The sequence below is a fragment of the Lontra canadensis genome, unplaced genomic scaffold (genome assembly GCF_010015895.1).
Source record: "Lontra canadensis isolate GAN:19392208 unplaced genomic scaffold, GSC_riverotter_1.0 scaffold16, whole genome shotgun sequence".
Classification (NCBI taxonomy): Eukaryota; Metazoa; Chordata; class Mammalia; order Carnivora; family Mustelidae; genus Lontra; species Lontra canadensis.
In genome coordinates this window covers 3165481-3189525 of record NW_022631010.1, presented here as the reverse complement: position 1 = coordinate 3189525, position 24045 = coordinate 3165481, and the positions used below count along the sequence as shown (strand labels likewise).

General features: G+C 44.3%; 1 protein-coding gene across 3 annotated transcripts in view; it reads left to right on the top strand.

Moving 5' to 3' along the window:
• KIF3B (kinesin family member 3B) overlaps window positions 1–21335 on the top strand; it is a 40024-nt gene extending 18689 nt beyond the window's left edge. The window contains exons 1-9 of one of the 3 annotated variants that reach the window (XM_032858904.1): window positions 321–554; window positions 4617–6084; window positions 10440–10541; window positions 10755–10877; window positions 10985–11103; window positions 17134–17247; window positions 17837–17942; window positions 19869–20047; window positions 20936–21335. In XM_032858904.1, coding sequence (XP_032714795.1) covers window positions 4681–6084; window positions 10440–10541; window positions 10755–10877; window positions 10985–11103; window positions 17134–17247; window positions 17837–17942; window positions 19869–20047; window positions 20936–21032 — 2244 coding nt within the window. In that variant the 5' untranslated portion in view covers window positions 321–554; window positions 4617–4680 and the 3' untranslated portion in view covers window positions 21033–21335. Of the gene's footprint in view, window positions 1–320; window positions 555–1861; window positions 1993–4616; window positions 6085–10439; window positions 10542–10754; window positions 10878–10984; window positions 11104–17133; window positions 17248–17836; window positions 17943–19868; window positions 20048–20935 lie in introns of those variants that run through there. The other 2 variants (XM_032858906.1, XM_032858905.1) reach the window with 2 other exon arrangements.
• The last annotated feature ends 2710 nt before the right edge of the window (window positions 21336–24045 follow it).

Here is a 24045-nt window from a genome sequence, read left to right as displayed (position 1 = left end):
CCCCTGAAAATAGATATCCAGGTTGTTTCCCATTTTTCTATTTCAACATGCTGCAGGAAGCATCCTTGTCCATGTTTCCTTGTGTACATGTGCAAAAGGTTTTTCACTAGGACATACACATACATAGTAGTGGAATTGCTGAGGCTTTTTTTTTTCTTTTTTAACAAATAAAATGGTCCGAGTAAAATGCTTCAGGTAGAATGTGACCGGTTTGTGACCTCTGTCCTAGAATCTCTGTAGGAAGCCAATAGTGAGATTCTAACCCACATCTAGTTCTAGAATTTGAGGTAAGACTCTTGACAACTAGCAAAGGTGAGGGTGGTTAATCTAACTGTAAGGGCGAGAGCCATCTGGAAGAGGTTATTGCCATGAGCAATGTGAAACTGACTTCCTCAGTGGACAAAAGAGGTGAAGTTGGGGAGAGACGCAGTTTTTCATGGGGTTTCATTCAGACTGTGGTTGTTCATGTTGGAATAACAAGTTCTAACAGAAAATGTCTTCAGGATGAAGGTGACGAGCTGCTGACCTGTGGTTGCTTCTTTCCTGGCAATGCTGTGAGTTCCTTTAAAGATTTATCACTGTAATTAGACCGGCTAGAAGGAGAATAAGGAAGGTAATAAAGTAAAGAAAGAGTGTCAGGGCATCCTTCCAAGAAAACCCTCTCCTTTGAGGAGGACCCACAGCAAGTTTTTAAGCCCTGGTGGCAGGAAATTAAATTAGCCCATCTTCCCAAAGTTCTACGTCAATAATACATGACTAGTTCAGTCGAGCTCAGTGGGTTCTGAAAAGAAATGGTGTTCTGTGTTCTGAGTTGAGATTTAATTAAGGGGATGCAGGCTTTGGGAATTCTTCTTTTTAAAACATTTTAAACATGATTGTAGGTCATTATCATACCTTTGTTTTTATCATTTCGGAGAGCTCAAAAAATAGACCGTGCTCTAACAGAAGCAGCTGAACATGAAGGTCACCCTGCTGCAGGCTTTTTTTTTTTTTTTTTTTTTTTTTAAACAGACTTGGGGCCACGTTGTTCTGGTAGGTAAGAACTGGGCAGCTCTGCCTCTTTAGGAATATGCAATGCAGAAAAATTGATCTCTCCACTGATGCATTTGCCACTTACCACCCCCCCACCTTTTTTTTTTTTTAAGTTTTATTTATTTAAGTAATCACCCAATGTGGGACTCGAACTCACAACCCAGAGATCAAGAGAGTTGCAGGCTCCACTGGCTGAGCCAGCCTGTCACCTCCTCACCCCCACCCCTACCATTTCTTACTCTGAGTCTAGGACCTTGTGTAAACCATCCCATGTGCTGCAGCAAAGGCCTCCCCAGTGAAGGCTCAGGGGGCTGGGGTTTGAACTTGGCACCTGCACAGCTTTTGCAGGTCTCTGCTGACATGGAGGTAGAGACAGGCTCGGGTCATAGCTGCAGAGGTAGCTTGGGGGCCATTGCCCTGGAAGAGAAAGGGAGATGTAGTAAGCAGACTGGCCATTCTAACATCCAGTTCTTTCTTCTCAAAATGGTGATAGCACATAACAGGTGAAGAATGAGGGACTTTTACATGGTTTTCCTTAAATGGCTTGAGCTTCACTTTTTTTTTTTTTTAAGATTTTATTTATGTATCTGAGAGAGAGAAAGAATGAGCAAGCACAAGTAGGGGGAGCAGTAGAGGCAGAAGCAGCTGAGCAGGGAGCCTGATGTGAGGCTCGATCCCAGGACAGTGGGATCATGACCTGAGCCAAAGGTGGATGCTTCACTGACTAAGCCACCCAGTTACCCCGAGAGTGTCACTACTAATGGAATATTGATTAGATGTTTGGATCTCAGTTTAATCTGATTTTTTTTTTTAGGGTGATGACTACAAACTGAACAAGAGATTAAAAGTTAGGGCTCACCAGTAATCTCTGGAATGACCCTTTGATGAGGGTTTTGGATGAATCTGTATCGGTTTATTTTAATACAGCTTTATGTTAGTTCATAACGTACTTCCACCTTTGTAAGTACCCCTTAGCCTTAAAATCATCCATAAAGAAGGAGAATTATCCCTGTCTTACCAATTTTATAGAAAATGGGTTCCAAGAGGATTAGAGGTCTTCTAGCTCTTCAGTCTAGACATCTAGACATTCTAGACATTATTTGATTACATGTAATGACTAGAAAGTGCAAAAAATAACTTTTCATGTTTCCATGTGCTTAGCAGCAGCCAATTTTTGATAAAAGCTTAATGGGAGAACATATTAACTCTATATTTATTAACGTACAGCACATAAGCCACAGACTGGCCCATCACTGCCTCACATTCTCACACTCCTTTGTTAGCAGGGAATAGGTCACCCTCACAACTAAAAAGAAATTGTTCGCGCTATCCTAAGTGTCTGTTGAAATCACAAATGCATATATCCTGTGAGCCAGCTAGAAATTTATCTTACAGATACACTTTCCCACATGTGAAAGGATGTGGGCCTAGTTTTTTTCACAGTAAAATATCAGAAACAGCTTAAGTGCTAGGATTGTGGTTAAGTAAATTGATGCTTCCAGGCAGTGGGATATTTTGCTGCTGCTACAAAGAATAAGTTAGCTGTATATTTATTGAGGGAACATGGTTTAGTGAGGAAAAGCAAGGTGCAGGACACTGTTATTACTGTGTATAACATTCTACACTTGTGTTAAGAAGGAGCGGGTAGGTATGTACTAATACGTATTTGCTTGCTATGCATAGACTAGCTCAGGAAGATTAAAAATCTAATAATACTTGCCTTGTGGGCAGGGACCTGGGTGGCTAGAGAACATGTAAGGGAAAAGGACCTGTCATTAAAGAGGTCACTGAATCAAGAGGCAGGAAAATCACCTACTTAAAACAAAAACCAAAAGACACCCCACACTGAGGTTTTTAGGAATTTGGGATCCTTGTATGTATCTCTTCACTCTGATCTGCTTGCTTCCTACCCTTTCCCAAAGGACCCATTTAGTCATCCTTTCTTCCGTTCCCTGAGTTTTCTGGCACTAAATGAAGTTCTCGTTTTTGGTTTTACTTTTTTTTTACTTTGGTTTAAAGATTTTATTTATTTATGGGACAGAGAGAGAGAGAACGCACAAGCAGGGGAGGCAGCAGAGGGAGAGGGAGAAGCCGGTTCCCCGCTGAGCAAGGAATCCGATATGGGACTCGATCTCAGGATCCCGAGATCATGACCTGAGCCGAAAGCAGACGCTTAAACATCTGAGCCACCCAGGTGCACCTACTTAAAAATTTTTTTTTTAAAGATTTATTTGTTGGGACGCCTGTGTGGCTCAGTGGGTTAAAGCTTCTGCCTTTGGCTCTGGTCATGATCCCAGGGTCCTGGGATCAAGCCCTGCACTGGGCTCTCTGCTCAGCAGGGAGCCTGCTTCTTCCTCTCTCTCTCTCTGCCTGCCTCTCTGCCTGCTTGTGATCCCTGTCAAACAAATAAATAAGTAAACATTAAAAAAAAAGAATTATTTGTTTATTTTAGAGGCAGGGAGAGGCAGAGGGAGAGGAGAGTCTCAAGCAGACTCCGTGCTGAGCACAGAGCCCCACTCAAGGCTTGATCTCATGACCCTGAGGTCACGACCTGAGCAGAAACCAAGAGTCAGGAGCTTAACCAACCCGCTACTCAGTCGCCCCTACTTTAAAAAAAAAAAGTTTTTAACACCTATTTTTTTATTTGCATTCATGTTGTCTTCAATTTTTTGGTTGAATAAGTGCTTTCTATAATGTATTACACCACATCCTCATTTATTTGCGTACATTTTGCATAAGCCATAGTTTATGATTTTAGAATGGAAGAGTATTATTGGCACAAGGTAGGAAATTCAAACAGTACAAACAGAGCATAAAGTGAAGTTTTTTTTCTCTCTCTCTCGACCTGAGAGTCCTCTAGGCCCACAGTTCCCTTACTGAGGCTGCCGCTGCTCCCACTTTGATATGCATGCTTCTAAGAATATTGTTTTGCATATCACACATAAACGTGCATGCACGTATCCACCTGCTTATACCCCGTGTTAACTGTACTGTGCACACGGCTCCTCATCTACTCTTTCCACTTAGCAGTGCATCTCAGTTTAGGGTTACATTTAGATTAGCACATTCTTTTCAGTTACTGCACAGGATTCCACTGTATATATGTTATTACATATGTATGTATTCAGGCAGCCCTCTCTTGATGGGAGCTGGGGTGGCCCACAGTCTGTTGCTACCACAAGGAATATCCTTGTATCTGTGGGATAAATTCTTAGAAATACAACTGCTACGTCTAAAGGTATCGATAGATAGTTTCAAATTGCTCTCCACAGAGGTTTTAGTAGTTCAACAGGACAGAAGATTATCCAGGCTTCTAAAAGGTTTCTAGCTGCTGCAACCTGGAGTATAAGATAAAGTATCAGTCAAGGGGAAGACAGGCCCATTCACACAGCTGGTGGACTAAAGTGTGTACTTTTCCTACTGAAGCTTGTTAAGAACCCGTGAAGAAATGCAGCGTGCATTGTAGTCCTTTCCGTAGCCATCAGAAGGGTAGCCAGAGGAAGGTGACGTGGGTGGGCTGGGTGCTCTTGACCAGCCCTCAGTGACAACTATACTGTCCTCACTTAATTTTGCTTTTTTTCTAGGACCTTAGCATCCTGAGACGTTTTGGATTCATAGCCCTCAAGGTTGACCCTGTCAGAGACCATCATGTCCAAGTTAAAAAGCTCAGAGTCCGTCAGGGTGGTGGTTCGCTGTCGGCCCATGAACGGCAAGGAAAAGGCCGCCTCATATGATAAGGTGGTGGATGTGGACGTGAAGCTGGGGCAGGTGTCAGTGAAGAACCCCAAAGGCATGGCCCATGAAATGCCCAAGACCTTCACCTTTGATGCAGTCTATGACTGGAATGCCAAGCAGTTTGAACTCTACGATGAGACATTCCGACCGCTCGTGGACTCTGTCTTGCAGGGTTTCAATGGGACGATTTTCGCCTATGGACAAACTGGGACTGGGAAAACCTACACGATGGAAGGAGTCCGTGGCGACCCTGAGAAAAGAGGGGTCATCCCTAACTCGTTTGACCACATCTTCACCCATATCTCTCGATCCCAGAATCAACAGTACCTGGTCAGGGCTTCTTACTTGGAGATCTACCAGGAGGAGATCCGAGATCTGCTCTCAAAGGATCAGACCAGAAGGCTCGAGCTCAAAGAGAGGCCTGACACTGGCGTGTACGTGAAAGACCTCTCTTCCTTTGTCACCAAGAGCGTGAAGGAAATCGAGCACGTGATGAATGTGGGGAACCAGAACCGCTCTGTCGGCGCCACCAACATGAACGAGCACAGCTCACGCTCTCATGCGATTTTTGTAATCACCATTGAGTGCAGTGAGGTGGGCCTTGATGGAGAAAACCATATCCGCGTAGGAAAACTGAACCTTGTGGATCTTGCTGGCAGCGAACGGCAAGCCAAGACCGGCGCACAAGGAGAAAGACTGAAGGAGGCCACCAAGATCAACCTGTCCCTTTCAGCCTTAGGTAACGTCATCTCTGCCCTAGTGGACGGCAAAAGCACTCACATTCCGTATCGGGACTCAAAGCTGACCAGGCTCCTCCAAGATTCTCTCGGTGGCAATGCTAAAACTGTGATGGTAGCCAACGTGGGACCTGCCTCGTACAATGTAGAAGAGACTCTGACCACTCTCAGATATGCCAACCGTGCCAAAAACATTAAGAACAAGCCAAGGGTCAACGAGGACCCTAAAGATGCCCTCCTTCGAGAATTCCAGGAAGAAATTGCTCGGCTCAAGGCCCAGCTGGAAAAACGGTCCATTGGCAGGAGGAAGAGGCGGGAGAAGCGGAGGGAAGGTGGTGGCAGTGGTGGGGGCGGGGAGGAGGAGGAGGAGGAGGGAGAAGAGGGTGAGGAGGAAGGGGATGATAAGGATGATTACTGGCGGGAACAGCAAGAAAAACTGGAGATTGAGAAGCGGGCCATTGTAGAGGACCACAGCTTGGTTGCAGAGGAGAAGATGAGGTTGCTGAAGGAGAAGGAGAAGAAGATGGAGGACCTGCGGCGGGAGAAGGACGCGGCCGAGATGCTGGGCGCCAAAATCAAGGTACCACAGCCTTCCTCAGCCCCTCTGTTCTCTCAGGGCTTTCCATTTTATCCAAAAATGGTATGACAGATGACATCCCTTTCAGTTTTACATTCCTAACAGCTCGGTGGGATCCAGTGTCTAGTAAACATTTGTTGAAGGGAAGTAAAAACCATTTCTTCAAGTTTATGTTGAACTCATAGGAAGAATAATTATTACATATGTGCAAGGTATAAAAAGCAGCAATAAAACTGACACCCAGGGGCCCCACAGCCTGTGTGACAGAACTGAATCCCTATCTTCACAAGCTTTGTGTCCCTCTCCCCCAGAGCTAGCCCTTGTTTCGAATTTGGTGTTTCCTGACTTTTCTTTATGGTTTTCTCATATAGGTATGTGTCTCTAAAAAAAAGAGAGTTCCACACAGTTTTGTACCTTTATATAAATGAAATCCCACTCCTACAGTTTGCTTTTACTTGCCCAACCTTACGTAGTGAGATTTGTCCAGATTGACACTTGTAGCTGTGATTCATTCATTATTACTGCTCTGAGAAGCATGTGGTATTCCATTCTCCTGATAGTGGGTTGTTTCCATTTTTTGCTATGAATGTTTTTGTACTTGGTTCTGGGAGAACACACATGAGCAAGAATTTCTTACCTGGCACCATTAGGTCCTCGGGTTTGTACAGCTGTAATTTTGCTAGATAATCAAAAGTTGTCTCAGTGGTGGCCATGTGAAGCGAAGCTTCTACCAACACAGTATGAACTCTGGTTGCTCCTCGTCCTTACCAGCGTTTATGACTATCTGCTTTTTTTTCCTTATTGACATATAATGTATTATTTGCCCCAGGGGTACAGGTCTGTGAATCATCAGGCTTACACACTTCACAGCACTCATCATAACACATACCCTCCTTAGTGTCCATCACCCAGCCACCCTATCCCTCCTCTCCCACCCCTCAACAACCCTCAGTTTGTTTCGTCAGATTAAGAGTCTCTTATGGTTTATCTTCCTCCTGATCCCATCTTGTTTCATTTTTTCCCTCCCTACCTCCTCTGCCCTGCCTCTCAAATTCCTCATATCAGAGAGATTGTATGATAATTGTCTTTCTCTGACTGATTTATTTTGCTTAGCATAATACCCTCTAGTTCTATCCATGTATGACTATCTGCTTTAATTCTCTATAAAATGGTATCTCATTGTGGGGTTTTTTGTTTGTTGGTTTAGCCCAACTTGGGGCTTGAACTCACAGTCCTGAGATCAAGACCTGAGCTGAGATCAGTCAGGTAAGCTCAGGTCTTGAGCTTACTTGACTGCGCCACATGGGTGCCCCCCCTTTGCGGTTTTAATATGCAGTGCCCCCAACCATAGAAGATACAGAACAGTTCCCTCGCCCCCCAAATGCTCCCTTGTAGTCAGCCCCTTCCCTCAACTGACTCCAAGCCCTGTGAGTTAGTGGCTGACTAGCATTCTAGAGCGTGGAGACTCCTGTGTCTTTTCTTTCTGGTGCCAGTGTACCATTCCATCAGGCGCCCAGACTCTGGGCTTCCACTGACCTTTACTGGCAGAGGAGGGGACAGAGCCAGCCCTGGAAATCTGAGGATGACCGCTGCCTGCCCATAAGCCAGAACGGCTCTGAGGTGTCTGGTTCTTTCTTAATGAATTTATGAAAACTCTGACTTCGCCTCTCAGATGTATCCTTGTTTATTAATTTTAAAATGACCAGTGATCTCTTTTTTCTCACCTCCCCTGCCCCCACTGTATGAAGCTGTGGCTTTATCTGTGGCTTCATCTGTGGCCCTTTCCAGAGCTTTCAAGACCCGATGTGAAAATGGAGTCCAAAACAACACAGTTAGGGGGTCACTTTGTTCCAGGGAGGGGCTTAGTCTGGGATTCAACGTCAGACGCCACTTCATCCATCCTCATTCCTGCACTTGACATGTAACAGGGAGTGTCCATGTTTGATGTGCACGCTGGTTTTTAGGATCACATCTGTTATTCGAGCCCAGGAACACCTAGACTCTCTAAACCTGGGTTATTTGGGCAATTCTCAGAGGCCAGGTCTGGCAAGACTCAATATTACCTCATAGTCACTTAGACTTTTTTTTATTGGAGAATGATATTACTTCTGTCTCTCTAAATCTCGGGATGCTATAAAATCATAGGACAAAAGTATTGCAGAGCTAGGGGCGCCTGGCTGGCTCAGTGGGTTAAAGCCTCTGCCTTCGGCTCAGGTCATGATCCCAGGGTCCTGGGATTGAGCCCCGCATCGGGCCTTCTGCTCAGCAGGGAGCCTGCTTCTGCCTCTCTCTCTCTCTGCCTGCCTCTCTGCCTACTTGTGATCTCTGTCAAATAAATAAATAAAATCTTAAAAAAAAAAAAAGTATTATAGGGCTAGAAGAAATGTGTGTGGGGGAGGGTTAGTAATCTAGTACAACCACTTCATCTTGAGAGAAGAAGAAATGGGCCTAGGGGTTCCCTGAAAGATGTTTGTAAGTTTCTTAAAAGCAAGGTCATCGGGGCGCCTGGGTGGCTCAGTGGGTTAAGGCCTCTGCCTTCGGCTCAGGTCATGATCCCAGGGTCCTGGGATCGAGTCCCGCATCCGGCTCTCTGCTCAGCAGGGAGCCTGCTTCCTCCTCTCTCTCTCTGCCTTCCTGTGTGCCTACTTGTGATCTCCATCTGACAAATAAATAAATAATTAAAAAAAAAAAAAGACAAGGTCATGGAGGTTTTGGTTTCTCTGCTTTTTGGGTACAAACTGTTCCCATGGCTTTACCCACCATCTAAATATTTGCTCAAGGTGACCCGTCTGCATAGCGAGCCCAGAGCTGTCTCCTAATTTTCGATCCTGGTAGTCTCTGCCCACTGGACATTTCCAGAGATGGCCATGGCCACCCAGAACCTGTTTCTGCCTGCCTTTCCTCAGTCAAGCCAGACCCCTCGGAGTTATCCCTGCGAGCTGTCCTTCCCTCTCCCTTATGGCCCAGTCAGTCCCCAGGCCTCTGAATCCTGCATCATCTGATTGGCTCTCTTGGACCCATCCACTTTGCGCTCTCCCACCATTACTGCCCTAGCCCAGGCCTGGATCCTCAAAACAGCCTCCTGACTGGTCTCCCTCCACCTGGCCTGTCCTTTTCCAGTCATCCTTCCTGTGGTGAGGGAAGAATGTTTCTAAAAACCCAAACTGGCTGTGTAAAACACAAATCTGTGTACCCTTAGGCTCAAAGAATGGTCAGTGTGATTCCTGCGGGTCTCAAATCAACTTTAGTTTCCCTTAACAGGGCTTTGATGTTTTTGAACTGAGCCCTGATTGCTTTACCAACTTTGTGTATCATCACTTCCTACCCTACCCTCTCACACACCATGTTTTTTCTTCTTTCCTGAAGATTTTATTTATTTATTTATTTATTTATTTATTGGGGGGCGGGGCTTGTGCAAGCAGGGGGAGGAGCAGAGAGGAAGGAGAGAGAGAATCTCAAGTAGATTCCACGCTCAGCACTGAGCCCGATGGAGGGCTCAGTCTCACGACCCTGAGATCATGACCTGAGCCGACATCATGAGTTGAATGCTTAACCGATTGAGCCAGCCAAGCACCGCTACATCAATTTTTTTTTTCCTTAGCTAATTCCTGTTTTTACTTCAGCACTCTTGAGACAGGAAGCTTTCCTTGATTCCCTCCAAAAGCCCGAGTTCTCTCCCTCCTGTATGCCTCTCCTATTATCACTCTGTCTTTTCTTTGCTTTTTTGAAGATTTTACTTATTTATTTGACCGAGAGAGACGCAGCGAGAGGGAACTCAAGCAGGGAGAGTGGGAGAGGGAGAAGCAGACTCCCCACTGAGCAGGGAGCCCAACGTGAGGCTCGATCCCAGGACCCTGGCGCCATGACCTGAGTCGAAGGCAGACACTTAACGACTGAGCCACCCAGGGGCCCCTGCTCTGTCTTTTCCTCATGCTCGTGTCTGCCTGCATAGCACGAGAGCCTGCTTGCTTATCCGTAGCCCTCAGTGGAGTCTTCAGCCTTGTGATTCATATTCTGTTGCCTCTCTAGTACCCAGCACATAGGAGGGACTCAATATGTTTTAAATAGGGTCAACACTTTGTACATACAAAACTCCCCAAAATTTTTTTAAGAAAGCTGAAATTCCAATAGTCCTGGGGGAGCTGTATCTTTAGTGTTTCTGAGGTAAAGCCCCAGTGGAGCCACCTCAGCCCTACCTTGGTGATGGTAAGGACACTGCTGTGCACAATCTGTCTTCCCCCCAGAGTTCACCCGTTTGGCTCAGTCCTGAGCTCATGATGTTTTACAGGCTTCCCTCTGAGGAGATATGTTCTGAGGGAGATCATTCACAAGATGGATTCTACTCTTTTCTCACTCAGGCCATGGAGAGTAAGCTGCTTGTTGGAGGAAAAAATATAGTAGATCATACAAATGAACAACAGAAAATCCTGGAGCAGAAACGGCAGGAAATTGCAGAGCAGGTAACTTTTCATTCCCTTTTGAGGAGAAGGGCGTGGGACAAGGCACACCAATGCTACAGAGTAAATATCTCTTTTATTAGATTCTTCAGAGGGAATGAAAATGGGGTGTTCAGCCCCTTCCCAGTGGGAGACTCCGATCTGGAGCACCCAGCCCTGTATTCTTGTTTAGACATAGTCTGTAGGCAAGCTGATGAATTTTGTGATGTTGCCCAGAAACGTCGAGAAAGAGAAATCCAGCAACAGATGGAAAGCAGAGATGAGGAGACCTTGGAACTGAAAGAGACGTACAGCTCATTGCAGCAAGAGGTGGACATCAAGACCAAAAAACTCAAGAAGGTATAAAGGAACGAGGCCAGGCAGAAGTGTCTTGAGACTTGGAGGAAGGGAAGAGCTCTGTTGTCTGGAGGGCTCCCCTCCTCACCTGCCTTTCCCCTCGGTTCCAGCTCTTCTCCAAGCTTCAGGCGGTGAAGGCAGAGATCCATGACCTCCAAGAAGAGCACATCAAGGAGCGTCAGGAGCTGGAACAGACTCAGAACGAGCTCACAAGGGAGCTGAAACTCAAGTAAGTTCTGGACCTTTCATAGCACCCTCAGCCACTTCCCAGGTAGTTTGTTGAATAAGAAACGTGAATCTAAAGGCAGGGCCCCTGCCTACTTCTCCCCACCTTGTCTGTTTTTTGTTTATTCTGAGAAAATCACTTTCTGTCTCTGGATCCCATCTGTTAACGCAAATGACTTCACCAGATCTATGAATTTCCTTCCACCCTACCTGTTGGAAGTTTTTAAAGGCTCCAGCCTCTATTGATAAAAGGGAATCTTTCTTAACTACAATTTTCTGAGTGGTATAATGAACATCCAAATGTCCCCCAACCCAGATTCATTGATAAACTACCTTTTGTCATTTATCTTTCATAGAAATATTCTAAAATCTCATGTAATGTTAACCTCATGTAATCTTATTCCTACAGACTTACATACATGATTATAATGCTGTTTCAAAAAATGCTTTACTGGGGCACCTGGGTGGCTCAGTCATTAAGTGTCTGCTTTCGGCTCAGGTCATGATCCCAAGGACCTGGGTTCAAGCCCTGCATCGGGCTCCCTGCCCTGTGGGAAGCCTGCTTCTCCCTCTCCCACTACCCCTGCTTGTGTTCCCTCTCTTGCACGCTTTCTTTCTCTGTCAAATAAACAAACAAAAAATCTTTAAGAAAAAGTAAATAAAAAATGCTTTACTGAGATGTAATTTACGGACCATACAATTCACCTATTTAAATTAGTATACAAGTCAGTGGGCACCTGGGTGGCTCAGTTGGTTAAACATCCAGCTCCTGCTTTTAGCTCAGGTCATGATCTTTGGGTTGTGAACTTGTGTCCCATGTCAGGCTCCCCACTGGGCACAGAGCCTGCTTAAGATTCTTTCTTCCTTTGCCCCTCCCTGCCCCATAAATTAAATAAATAGGTAAACAAATAAATATACAAGTCAGTTTTAAAAACATGTATTTAGGGGCGTCTGGGTGCCTCAGTGGGTTAAGCCTCTGCCTTCAGCTCAGGTCATGATCCCAGGGTCCTGGGATGGAGGCCAGCATAGGGCTCACTGCTCAGCAGGGAGCCTATTTCCTCCTCTCTCTCTGCCTGCCTCTCTGCCTACTTGTGATCTCTCTCTGCCAAATAAATAAATGAAAATCTTTAAAAAAACAAACAAAGAAAACATATTTATAAAGTTGTAAAGCCATCACCAAAATCTGATTTTTTTATTTTTATTTTTATTTTTTTATTTTTTAAAGATTTTATTTATTTATTTGACAAAAAGAGAACACAAGGGCACAAGCACGGGGGAGTGGCAGGCAGAGGGAGGGAGAAGCAGGCTCCCTTCTTAACAAGGAGCTCAGTGCAGGACTTGATCTCAGGACCCTGGCATCATGACCTGAGCTGAAGGTAGACACTTAACCAACGAGCCACCCAGGCACCTCTACCACAATCTGATTTTAGAACATTTTTTGTGTCTCCCCGCCCCCCTCAAAGAAACCCTGTACCAGTTAGCAGTCATTCCGTATTACCCGCCCCCGCTTTCAGCCCTAAGTACCTACTAATCTACTTTCTGTCTCTATAAATTTGTCTATTCTGGACATTTCATATAAATGGAATCGTATAACATGTGGCCTTCTGTGACTGGTTTCTTTCGATTAACATGACGCTTCCAAGGATTCTCCATGTTGTAACATGTAAGGACTTCATTCTTTTTTATGGCTGAATGATACTGGGTTTTACAGGTATACCATATATTCAATTCATTTATCATTTGATGGACATTTAGGTTGTTTCCAGTCTTTGGTTATTATCAATAATGTTTCTGTGAACCTTCATGTACAAGTTTTTAAATGGATGTGTTTTCATTTCTCTGGGATATATATACCTAGGAGTGGAATTGCTTAGGTCATATGGTAACTCGGTATTTAAGTTTTGGAGGAATTGCCAAACTGTTTTCCAGAATGACTGGATCATTTTACATTTCCACCACCAATTTTTCCACGCCCTGTTGACACTTGTAACTGTCTGTCCTTTTATTATAGCCTTCTTAATGGGTGTGAAGTAGTATCTCATTGTGGTTTTGCTTTGCATTTCTCTAATGACTCATGATGGAATGTCTTTTCATGTGCTCTTTGACCTTTTGCATATCTCCTTTGGAGAAATGTCTGTTCAAATCCTCTTCCCATTTAAAAATTGGGTAATTTATTGGGTCTTTTTATTATTGAGTTGTAAGAGTTCTTTGTATATTCTGGAGACAAGTCTCTTATCAGACATATGATTTGCAGATATTTTCTCAAATTCTGTGGGTTGTCTTTTCACTTTCTTTATGGTATTTTGTTTGCAGCACAAAAGATTTTAATTCTGAAGTAGTCCAATTTATCTATAGTTTCTTTTGTTGCTTAAATTTTTGGTATTGTATCTAAATCTTCCTGGTCTGGATATTGTGTATCAATTTATAATGGAATAATGTGGCCACTGGTGGGTGACTTTTTTCACTTAGTATAATATAGTGTTTTCAAGGGTCATACATGTTGTAGCACATATCAATATTTCATTCTTTTTTTTTTAAGATTTTTTTTTTATTTGACAGAGAGAGATTACAAGTAGGCAGGCAGAGAGAGATGGGGAAGCAGGCTCCCTGCTGAGCAGAGAGCCAGATGCAAGGCCCGATCCCAGGACCCTGGGATCATGACCTGAGCTGAAGGCAGAGGCTTAACCCACTGAGCCACCCAGGTGCCCCAATATTTCATTCTTTTTTTGTGGTTGAATAATATTGTATTGTATGACTATACCACATTTTATGTATCCATTCATCGGTTGATGGACCTTTGGGTTATTTCTCTTAGCTATTATGAATAATACTGCTATGAACATTTGTGTACAAATTTTATTTTATTTTATTTTTTAAAATTTTATTTGTTTGTTTGACTGAGAGAGACACAACGAGAGAGGAAACATAAGCAGGGAGAGTGGGAAAGGGAGAAGTAGGCTTCGCACTAAGTAGGGAACCCGATGTGGGGCTCAATCCCAGGACCCTGGGATCATGACCTGAGCCAAAGGCAGACACTTAACAACTGAGCCACTCAGGCGCCCCTGTGTACAAGTTTTATTCTGGACTTCTGTTTTCAGTTCTCTTAGGCTATCTTAGAGTCTTACAGTTTGAGGTCTTACATTTAGGTCTGTGATCCATTTTGAGTTAACTTTTGTATATAGTCTGAAGCACAGTTCCAAGTGCATTCTCTTGCATGTGGATATCCAGTTGTCCCAGCACCATTTGTTGAAAGGGTCTTCTCTCATTGTCTTTGCACCCTTGTCAATTATAAATGGAAGGGCTTATTTCTGAACTCTCAGTATTGTTCCATTGATCTGTTTGTCTTTATGCCAATACCACGCTGTCTTGACTACTATAGCTGTGTAATAAGTTTTGAAATGAGGAAGTATGAGTCCTCCAATTTTGTTCTTTTTCAAGATGGTTTTTGGCTGTTTGGAGTTTCTTGCATTTCCATATACATTTTAAGGTCAGCTTGTCAATTTCTGTGAAAAAGCCAGCTGGGATTTTGTTGGGGACTGTGTTGGATCTATAGATCCAATTGGAGAGTACTGTCATCTCAACAGTTAAGTGTTTTGATCCATGAACATGGGATGGGATGTCTCTTTATTTTTTTAGATCTTCTCTAATTTTTGTCAAGAATGTTTTGTAGTTTTCAATAGACAAGTCTTTGCACTTCTTTTGTTAAATATATACCTAAGTGGTTTTTTGCAATTGTATATGGAATTGCTTTTCTTAGTTTTATTTTCAGAATATTTATTGCTAGTGTATAGAATCACAATTGATTTTTGTATACACAACGATATCTTTCCACCTAACAAAATTAGTGTTGTTTCTTACTATTATCTCATACCTTGCTCATATTCGGATTTTATGGGTTTGTTCATATTAATATCTATATGAAGGCCACATATTGCATTTAGTTATTATTTCTCTTCAGCTTATTTTAATCTGGAGCAGTCCCTTTTCCTTTTAAAAACTTTTTTTGCAGTTGACTTATTGAAAAGCGAGGTCAGCCACTTGAAGTGTCTCACAGTCTGGATTTAACTGAAAGGTTTAATTGAAAGCTAGTTCCAAAGCACTGGTTCTCAACCTTGGCTGCTCACTGAAATCATAGGAGGAATTTTAAAAAGGCCCCACCCCAAAGATTTTGACTTAATTGGTCCTTCAACTTTAGCAGGCACCAGATCATCTGAAGGGTTTGTTAAGTGTAGATTACTGGGTCCCAAACCCAGAGAGTCTGATTCAGTTCATCAGGCATGGAGCCTGAGAATTTGCATTTCTAGAGAATTGCATTTCTAGAAGATTCCAGTTGCTCCTGTTGGTTCTGTGAACACACTTTGAGAACCATGAGGTCTGGCCAAGCTATTTTTCAGAACTCTGTAAGTGGTATTAACGTGCAGCCTGGCTTAAGAACCACTGAGTTAACAGTTTCAACCAACAATAATTTGTCTGAAATTATTATTTCATTAGGGGTTACATAATACTGTTTTTCTCTATCAGTCCTTCCACAATATTTGCTGAAATTTTGCTTTTTTTTTTTTTTTTTTAAGATTCTATTTGACAGAGACAGACACAGTGAGAGAAGGAACACAAGCAGGGCAAGTGGGAGAGGGAGAAGCGGGCTTCCTGCTGAGCAGGGAGCCCGATGCTGGCTCAATCCCAGGACCCTGGGATCATGACCTGAGCTGAAGGCAGAGGATTTAACAACTGAGCCACCCATGCGCCCCTTCTTTTCTTTTCTTTTTTTTAAAAGTAATTTCTACACCCAATGTGGGGCTTGAACTCATAACCCTGAGATCAAGAGTCACATACTCTGCAGACTGAGCCAGCCAGGTACCTCTAGCTAGAACTTTTCTTCAAAGAACTCTTCAGAGGGATTCTTTTAATGACCAAGTTTTAAATTTGGAAGGAGCTTTTATAATTAAATGTATCCTCTTTCTAGGTATGTACACCTAGGAAAAAAAAAAAAAAAAAAGAACAAAATATGCCAAAATATTAATAATAGCTATCTCTGGATAGTGAAACTGTATGTAGTTGTATTTTTCACATTTTCTGTTGTATAAATAGGACTTTTAAAATCAGAAAAAAGCAAATATATGTCATAAAAATAATTTCTTAAATGTTTCAAATAAAATAAGTAGAAAATTTCATCTCTCTGAAATATTTTTCCCCTAGGGAAGCCATTTTCATGGCTTTAGCTCTTATTTATATTTTTTGAATGAACAGTGAGTCAGCCTCTTTCTCACAGTCTGTACCCTACACGTCACTGGTGTCTGTTGTGTGTCTTTCCCACTTTAACACCCCTTTGGCATTGTTCTGTCCTGAGGTTTTGAAAGCATGAATGCAGAGGTGTGGGACAGCTGTCACCATGGAGAGACACAACCCAGTGGGTTCCAGTTTCATTGTTCGCTGTGTTCCTTAGCACTTCTCAGGCTGAGACTCTTCTCGGGAATGGTCCTTTATTCTCAGTAGTCTAAGGGGACTGAAATCCACTCAGTCTTGTCTTTTGTCCTGGCGACTAGTGTGGGAAGTTTTCTAGCTTGGCCAACAATCCATGGGATTGGAAGAAGACCATTTCACTTCTAATCTCTTTTCAGCATTTTGGAAATTAACGCGCTAGGTTGGGGGGTACCAATGGCCCCCTAAGAGACACTTCAGTTAGTGAGTGTGCACTCTGGGATAGGCCGGGCATGGCCACTTTTCTTCCATTCTCCTCCTCAAGCTGTTCCTCCTTGGGCAGAAGTGACCTCTCTAGAGTCTTGGGGCAGCCCACTGTCAGCACCTGTCATATCTAAGAGGGCCACACCATTACCTCTCTGTCTCAGGCAGGGACGAAGCGTCATTCCTGTCTGTACCCCAGCTCTCTGCCCAATGTCCAGCCTGCAGGGCCTGCCCAGGAAGTACTTGTGGAGTGGCTTGACTCTTATCCAATGACTCCCACATGTAGGATAGCCAGTACTCTAGCTGTCTTCTTTGTCCACCTTTGTTCATTCATGATTGTGTGCTCTTACAGGCATCTTATTATAGAAAACTTCATCCCTCTGGAAGAAAAAAGTAAAATTATGAATAGATCCTTCTTTGACGAAGAGGAAGATCATTGGAAATTACATCCTATAACCAGACTGGAGTAAGTCACTATTCATTTTAAGGTGGGGAAGAGGGAGAAAATATGGATAAGCTGGATTTGGCCCAAGGGGTATGGTAGGATGGTGCTGTTAGGAATTGGGGGACTATCACAGTGAATTCATGTCCTTTCCCAAGTTCCTGCATTTGCGCTTCCTCAGCTGTCATGGGAAGCATGCTAGGCCAAAGGGGGCAGTACCTGGGTAGGCGTCATATTGTATGGCCGTCTGATGCAACGTTGACTTCCAGTCTACTTCTGGGTCTTGCTAGAATAGTGGAAAACGGTTTGCCAAGGATGTGGGGGTGGGGAACACTGACAGCTATGTCTTGCGCCTGCCATCTAAGAACTGGGTGATTACACCAATCCCTTCCAGCTTAAGAGATGCATGATGTCCACATTTGAATCAGAACGTGACTCAGAAAATATAAGCAGTTCCTGCCCCATTCACGTGGTAGCCCTTAGTCCCGGGAGTTACTAGGTTCAGTTCTATTTAGATAGGCTCAGTGTCTTCTGAGGGCTGGTTCCACAGGACTGTCCTGGGACTGTGGAACACACTCCAGCCAGGGCTTTAACCACTGCAGTCCATTTCCAGGAATCAGCAGATGATGAAGCGGCCAGTCTCAGCTGTGGGGTATAAGAGACCGTTGAGCCAACACGCAAGAATGTCCATGATGATTCGTCCAGAGGCCCGATATAGGGTAAGAAGATTGTCCTTGTGTTTCTCTCCTATCTCTTTTCAAGGAGTTTAGGTATATGTAAAGCTTCAGGCACCATTCTGCAAAGTCACAGAGTATGTGTCCTGATTCCAGAGGTTCCTGAGGACATTTATATTAACCTAATTATAATTGATAATAAACATACTAAGTAAAGAAAAAATAAAAAGAACAAATAATTATGAATAAGAAGGCAAAGTAGAATGAGATTTAGAAAATTAGCCTACAGAAGGAGGAGAGTACAAACATACTGTCAGTAATGGCCAAGAAACATCATCACCGCGAAGCCTGAAAATGGCTCCGTGCGAAGGCTGGAGGGAATGCAGATGTGCAATGATGGGAGATGGAGATGGGTTATAGAACCTTCAGTACTTCTGTTTAACGGGATGTGGGTCAGTCAGGTAGTTATTTCAAGTGACATAATTGAGGACTGTTTAAATGACCCAAACATATTTTGCAATAATCCCAATGTACGAACTGCTACGCATAAGCACTTGCTGTATGCCGGGCATGTACTCAGCGCTTGATGGCTTTCTCTAATTGAACGCTCCCACCTCCTCTCTGCTGCAGGTCCCATGGCTTAATAGGTAGCTGGTAAGTGGATGGACCAGGAGACACAATGTATTGTTAAGTTATAAAACAACTGGTACTGAAAGTTTATGTATGAATTAAATACAAGGACTGGTTATCTCTGGTTCATGGACGTGTACTCAATTTAATTTGCCTTCTTTTTGCTTATCTGTATTTTATATCAGCAGGGAGCCTGTATCATTGATATCAAGATACAAGCCTGTATCTTGAAAATTTTAAATTGTTTTTGAGTCTCCCTTGGCCACCAGAGCAAAACAGATTGGGATTAATTAGTTGCTCAGGTGCTGTTCTTCCTGTTGCTGAGTTATTTAAAATAAAGGAAACAAAAGCAAAAAAGCTACATTAGGTGGGGTTTTCTGTAGTGGAAGGTGAATAATGTATCTGTGTCCTCAGAAGCATTTTCCTAGCAGTTTCAGAGGGTGCATCTCTTGCCCATTATTTCAGGTCTCAAAGCTAGAACATGATTTCAAAGCCTTCAAATCAGAATGTGTGGGTTTCCAAGGGGCTAACCTGATACAAAGGTAGAATTTAAAGCAGCGGCTTTCAGATGTTTTTAGCAATGGACACACTCCATTAAGAGAAAATTTAAGCAATGTCTCAGTATATAAAATTGATTGATGGAGCCACTCCATCTCCCCACCTTCTCCCCGCATTGACCCTCCTGCCCCCTCTGGAGTTCTGGGGCTTGAACTCTACTGGGTAGGAGGAGCTGAAGGACGAGATGTGTACCGTGGGGTGTTCTTCCCTCTACACACTCATTTCAGCATATAGGACCCAGGGAAAGGCCCGCTACAGGCTGTCAGGTGAAGGAATCCAGCTACAAGGCCAGTTATGAGGCAGGGCAGGGTATGATAAAAGATAAAATGTGGTTACAAGACACACACTGCCACACACCTTCCATAAATGTACTCCCTGCCTGCCTCCTTCCCATAGCAACCAAAAGGTTCATCAGAGCCACTGTGGGTGGTGAGGTTATCAGTGATAACCCTCTTCTTCTTTATACCTTTTTGTATTTTCACATTATCTGCAGTAAATGGGTTCTACTTATTATTTTTCCCTGCTTATTCCCCTTAGGGTATAATATGTTCATTGTTTAAAAAAACATTTTTTTAAGGAAATAGAGGAAAGCCCAGAGAAGAAGATAAAAACATCTGTGTCCTCACCAGGAAAAAAGTTATAAATCTGTGTCATTACAGGCTCTCGGTAGGCTCCCAGTAGCAAAACATGTGCCGTTCTATCTTTTGGAGGGGGGCGAGATTGCTTTTAGGCTCTGTGTCTGATTGGAGGCCAGCCTCACTGGTTATGGCTGTGCTTCTGCAGGCAGAGAACATCGTGCTATTAGAGCTGGACATGCCCAGCCGAACCACCAGAGACTACGAGGGCCCCGCCATCGCTCCCAAAGTCCAGGCTGCGCTGGATGCAGCCCTGCAGGACGAAGATGAGATACAGGTGGATGCATCGTCCTTTGAAAGCACGACAAATAAGAAGTCCAAGGCCAGGTGAGTGGCTTTTGATGACCTGCGGTTAAACAGAACATGCTCAAACAAGGACAAACAAAGGTAGAGGTTTATCATGGAATGCTTTACAGACACACCAGAAAATGCTGCAATATTACTCCTGGGTTTGTTCATTTATTCCACAAATACTTATGGCCCAGTCAAGTATCATGAACACCAGAATGGCTAAGGAACGTGTGTTCCCGTGAACTAGGGGACAGTTCTTTGGTCCCCGCCAGGTACTAGGCGGTTGTAAGTCCTTTGACAGAATGATCTTACTGTTTTCTGCAAAAACTTACGAGATAAATGTTATCATTAATCCCATTTATAAAATCTATAAAATAAGAAGACTTGAGTCTTAGAGAATTTGAGAAAGTAGCCAAGTTCAAGGAAGTAAGTACAGATCCAGAGTTCAAACCTAGGTGTGTCTGAATCCACAGCCCAGACTCTGAGCCTCACTGCTGAATTTACCTCATTTAAATGACCCGTGAAATAACCAAGTACTTAATTTAGTGCTAAATTAGAAGTTCTGTCTTATTAAATTTTGGACTAGAGGCTTAAGGACAACAAATGGGTGAAAACCAAAAATGGAAGAAATTCTACCTGCAAACAGTATTTTTTACCGGAAAAGACAATCAAGATCTGATGTAAATGGAAGAACAGTTGCCAAGAAGCAGGTCCCTTTCCCTGAGGTGTCACGCCTCGGTTGGCCGGTCATGTTGGCCATGCACAGAGGGTCAGGCTGTGCCGGTCTGGTGGTTTTACAGTGGAGAGTGTACTGGCGTTCAGGCCATTGAGGAAAGGCTAAGGCTACTTGGTGAGAAAGGAGTCTGATCTGTGTCAGGGACAGAGACAGGACATGACATGTAAACATGTGCTTGACTTTTGCAGGCCTAAAAGTGGAAGGAAGTCGGGATCCTCCTCCTCTTCCTCAGGAACCCCTGCATCTCAGCTTTATCCACAGTCTCGAGGACTGGTTCCCAAGTAAAGCCAGTTCCTCCTCTCCCAGGGTGTAAATAGCATTTGCCTTCTGAGAGAAGAGACGAGAAAAACCTGCAGAGAGGACTTCAAGCCCAAACTCAGAACTGTGCCCCTGGGGAGAAGCGATGGCCTCTTTGCAGACTAACCATCGTAATCTGGTTGAAACGTGCCGGCACTCACCTGGCACACAGCGACTCTGGGAAATATCCTTTAATTAGCATCTCAGAAATGCATGGGTAAGGTAAAGTGTGATAGTCAAAGTGGAAAGCAAGGGAATGACCAGTGACCTTGCTTCCCTTCTCCCTTGCCTTCTCCTAGGTTCTCCTCTCCCTTCCCCCACCCTCCCTCCCACTCCCCTCTCCTTTTCTAGCCTGTTCTTTGTGTTGGGCTCCTTTCTTGTTGAACAACAGGGCAGAATCAGGAGTCACCTGAGCAGGACCAAGTCTTTGGAGCCTCAGGATGAAATGACAGTGAGATTGAGAAGTAAAAGCCCTAGAACTTGAATAGGTGCTTGTTCCTGTAGGTAGAATGAGAATTCTCATTTGGATCCAAGCCCCCGATAGGCTTGATGGGCCTTTGGGATCTGCTGAATGAGGAAATGTTTCCCAAGCATGTTGGAAGCAATAGAAACAACATTCCCTTTGCCTCCTTGGAGAGTTTTAGGGAAACAGCTTCTTCAAAACCTTAAAACTATGACCATCCTTGTCTAAGACGTAAATCTGTAAGCTGATGCCATGTCCATACACTGTGTCACTTTACTCTTCATTTGTCACCATCTTTCCCCTTGCACACATCCTCTGAGCATCCCTGCCTCAGCCCATCCTCTGCCCGCACAGCTGCTCAGCCATGGGCCTGTTTTACGGGAAGAGGAAGGTTGGGTCTGCTTTCTCTGACCGGACAAGAGCTGGGAGAATGAGACGTACAGTGGCACTTTTGGAATTCCCTGTTTTGTTCCCTGTCTGCAAAAGGGTGATGAGGCAGTGCAGACACAGAGATGTGGGACTCCAGGCGGTGGGAGAGGATGATAGAATGGATGGGAACGAAGCCGTCCTGCCGGCCTTCTGCAGGACCCTCACCTGAGGCCAGAAGAGCGGCTCGCTGCCAGCAGAGCCGAAGGTGGTGGCCCGGAGTGGCCGTGCAACTGAGTAGGCTCAGAGAAGAGAGTTAGAAATTCCCGTTGACATAGACTAGTTTGGTTTTTAAGTTTTAGTTCTTCTTATTATTGAAATTCAAAGCTTCATTTTATGTTGGTCCTTAGGTGAATATTACTCATTTTCCCCCCAAGAGAAGCTCAGAAGTATGCGTGCGTGTGCAAGCACAGTGGTGCCTGTGTTCTCCGAGTGTGTCCATGTGTGTCTGTAAGAGAGAGACCAAGGACTTGCCCAGTTTTAGAAATACACTAATGTGCAGTTATTGCCTTTGTCTGTATTGAAGGCCCACTGAAAGACGAATCCAGGCGGAAAGTGCTCCCATGTGAGTGTCTGAGTCCACGAGCCAAGCCTGAGGGCACAATAGGAGTCCCCAGGTCTGCCACCCTGGTGCACCCTGCTGGCACGGTGCCCCAGGAAGATGGCGACTCAGGTGGGCCTTGAGTTATATTTTAACTCAGCTGCTGAGTTCCCAGGGCACATTTCTGGATCAGAACCCGTGGGAAAGAGGAGGTACCAAGTGCAATGTCTTAGCATTCTACAAATGGAGATCTGGCATCTGGCCCCTTATCTCCTTTTTAGTTACTGTTCTTTCTGAAACTGGGGCCCTTTGCAGCAATTCCCAGAGCATAATGGAGCCTTTCCTCATCTTCCTTGGGATCAGACCCTGCTTCTTATTTATTAAGAATTTACCTGTTTGAGTGGGAACCAAATGATGAGGTGGATAGTCTGAGATGCTTATCTGCCAGCTACACCCGTCTCTTGCACCACATTCCCTCAAAGCTAGTCTGAATCCCATAGGCTGAAAATATTCACCTAGCACATCTGAGAACTGAACACTGAAGATAACACTGTACCTTAATACCGATGTCTTGAGGTGGCTGTTCTGAGCAAGGGTGGTTGAGTGACCGTGGAACTTTTCTAAGAGGGCGAAGGAAGAAAGCCAAGCGGGCAGGCAGGATTATTAAAACAAGCTTGCCTTATGCATAGCTGTGTTCGTCTGGCAGTCTGTGAGCCCAGGTAGAACAGCTGTGAGGAGGTGGAGCTGTCCCTCCCCGAGCAGTCTCTGGTGCTTTTCTTCTCTCAAAATGGATCCGATAAATATTTGAGTAGAGCATACAGGAACATGTCTCACTGCTACCAGAAAGCTGCTGCTTTGGGCTCTGAATTGAGCCAAACACATGGAGGACCGACCTGGTTTTCATGTCTAGTCATGCTAGAATGTTCCAAGCCGTCTGAGGGTCTTCATGCAAGAGCAGCTAGTGAAGTCTGGAAGCAAGTCTGAACAGGATCTAAGAAGATCATCTGGGAGAAGGAGTTTGAGACTGTGTGTGACCCTCATCAAGCCCGTTTTTGCTCTGATCAGTAAGAATGTATCTGGCTTCCTGTTTGAAAGTCACATGTCTCCCAGATCCCTGGATTCAGAACCCAAGGACACAAATCATAGGCATGAAGCACTTTCTTAAGACTCTGACCTAATATTGGATTGTTCCCCGTCAAATGCCTGCATGCTGCTTGAATTGTACCACCCGCACCTCCATGACCAAGGGCGTCAGAGAGTTCTGCAGTTCAGGCCCGGGCCACTCTCTGCTTTTCCTGTCTGACTCTTGTAAGTCCTCCCTTACTGAATGTAGAATTGTTGCCAAGTTCTTGAGAAGCGTCGACTCCCCGCTAACATGGGATATCAGTTCTGCCTCACATTTCCGTATGGTCCAGGCTCATCGCAAACAACACCTTGGGCCATCTCAGCACCATCAGTGGATGAAAATGGGGCTATTAATAAGCCCTAAAAGCCATAATCAAAATGCTCAGAGGGAACTGGATAAGGACAGTGGGCCTGGCTGTTGTCTACTGCACATGGTTTTGTCCAGT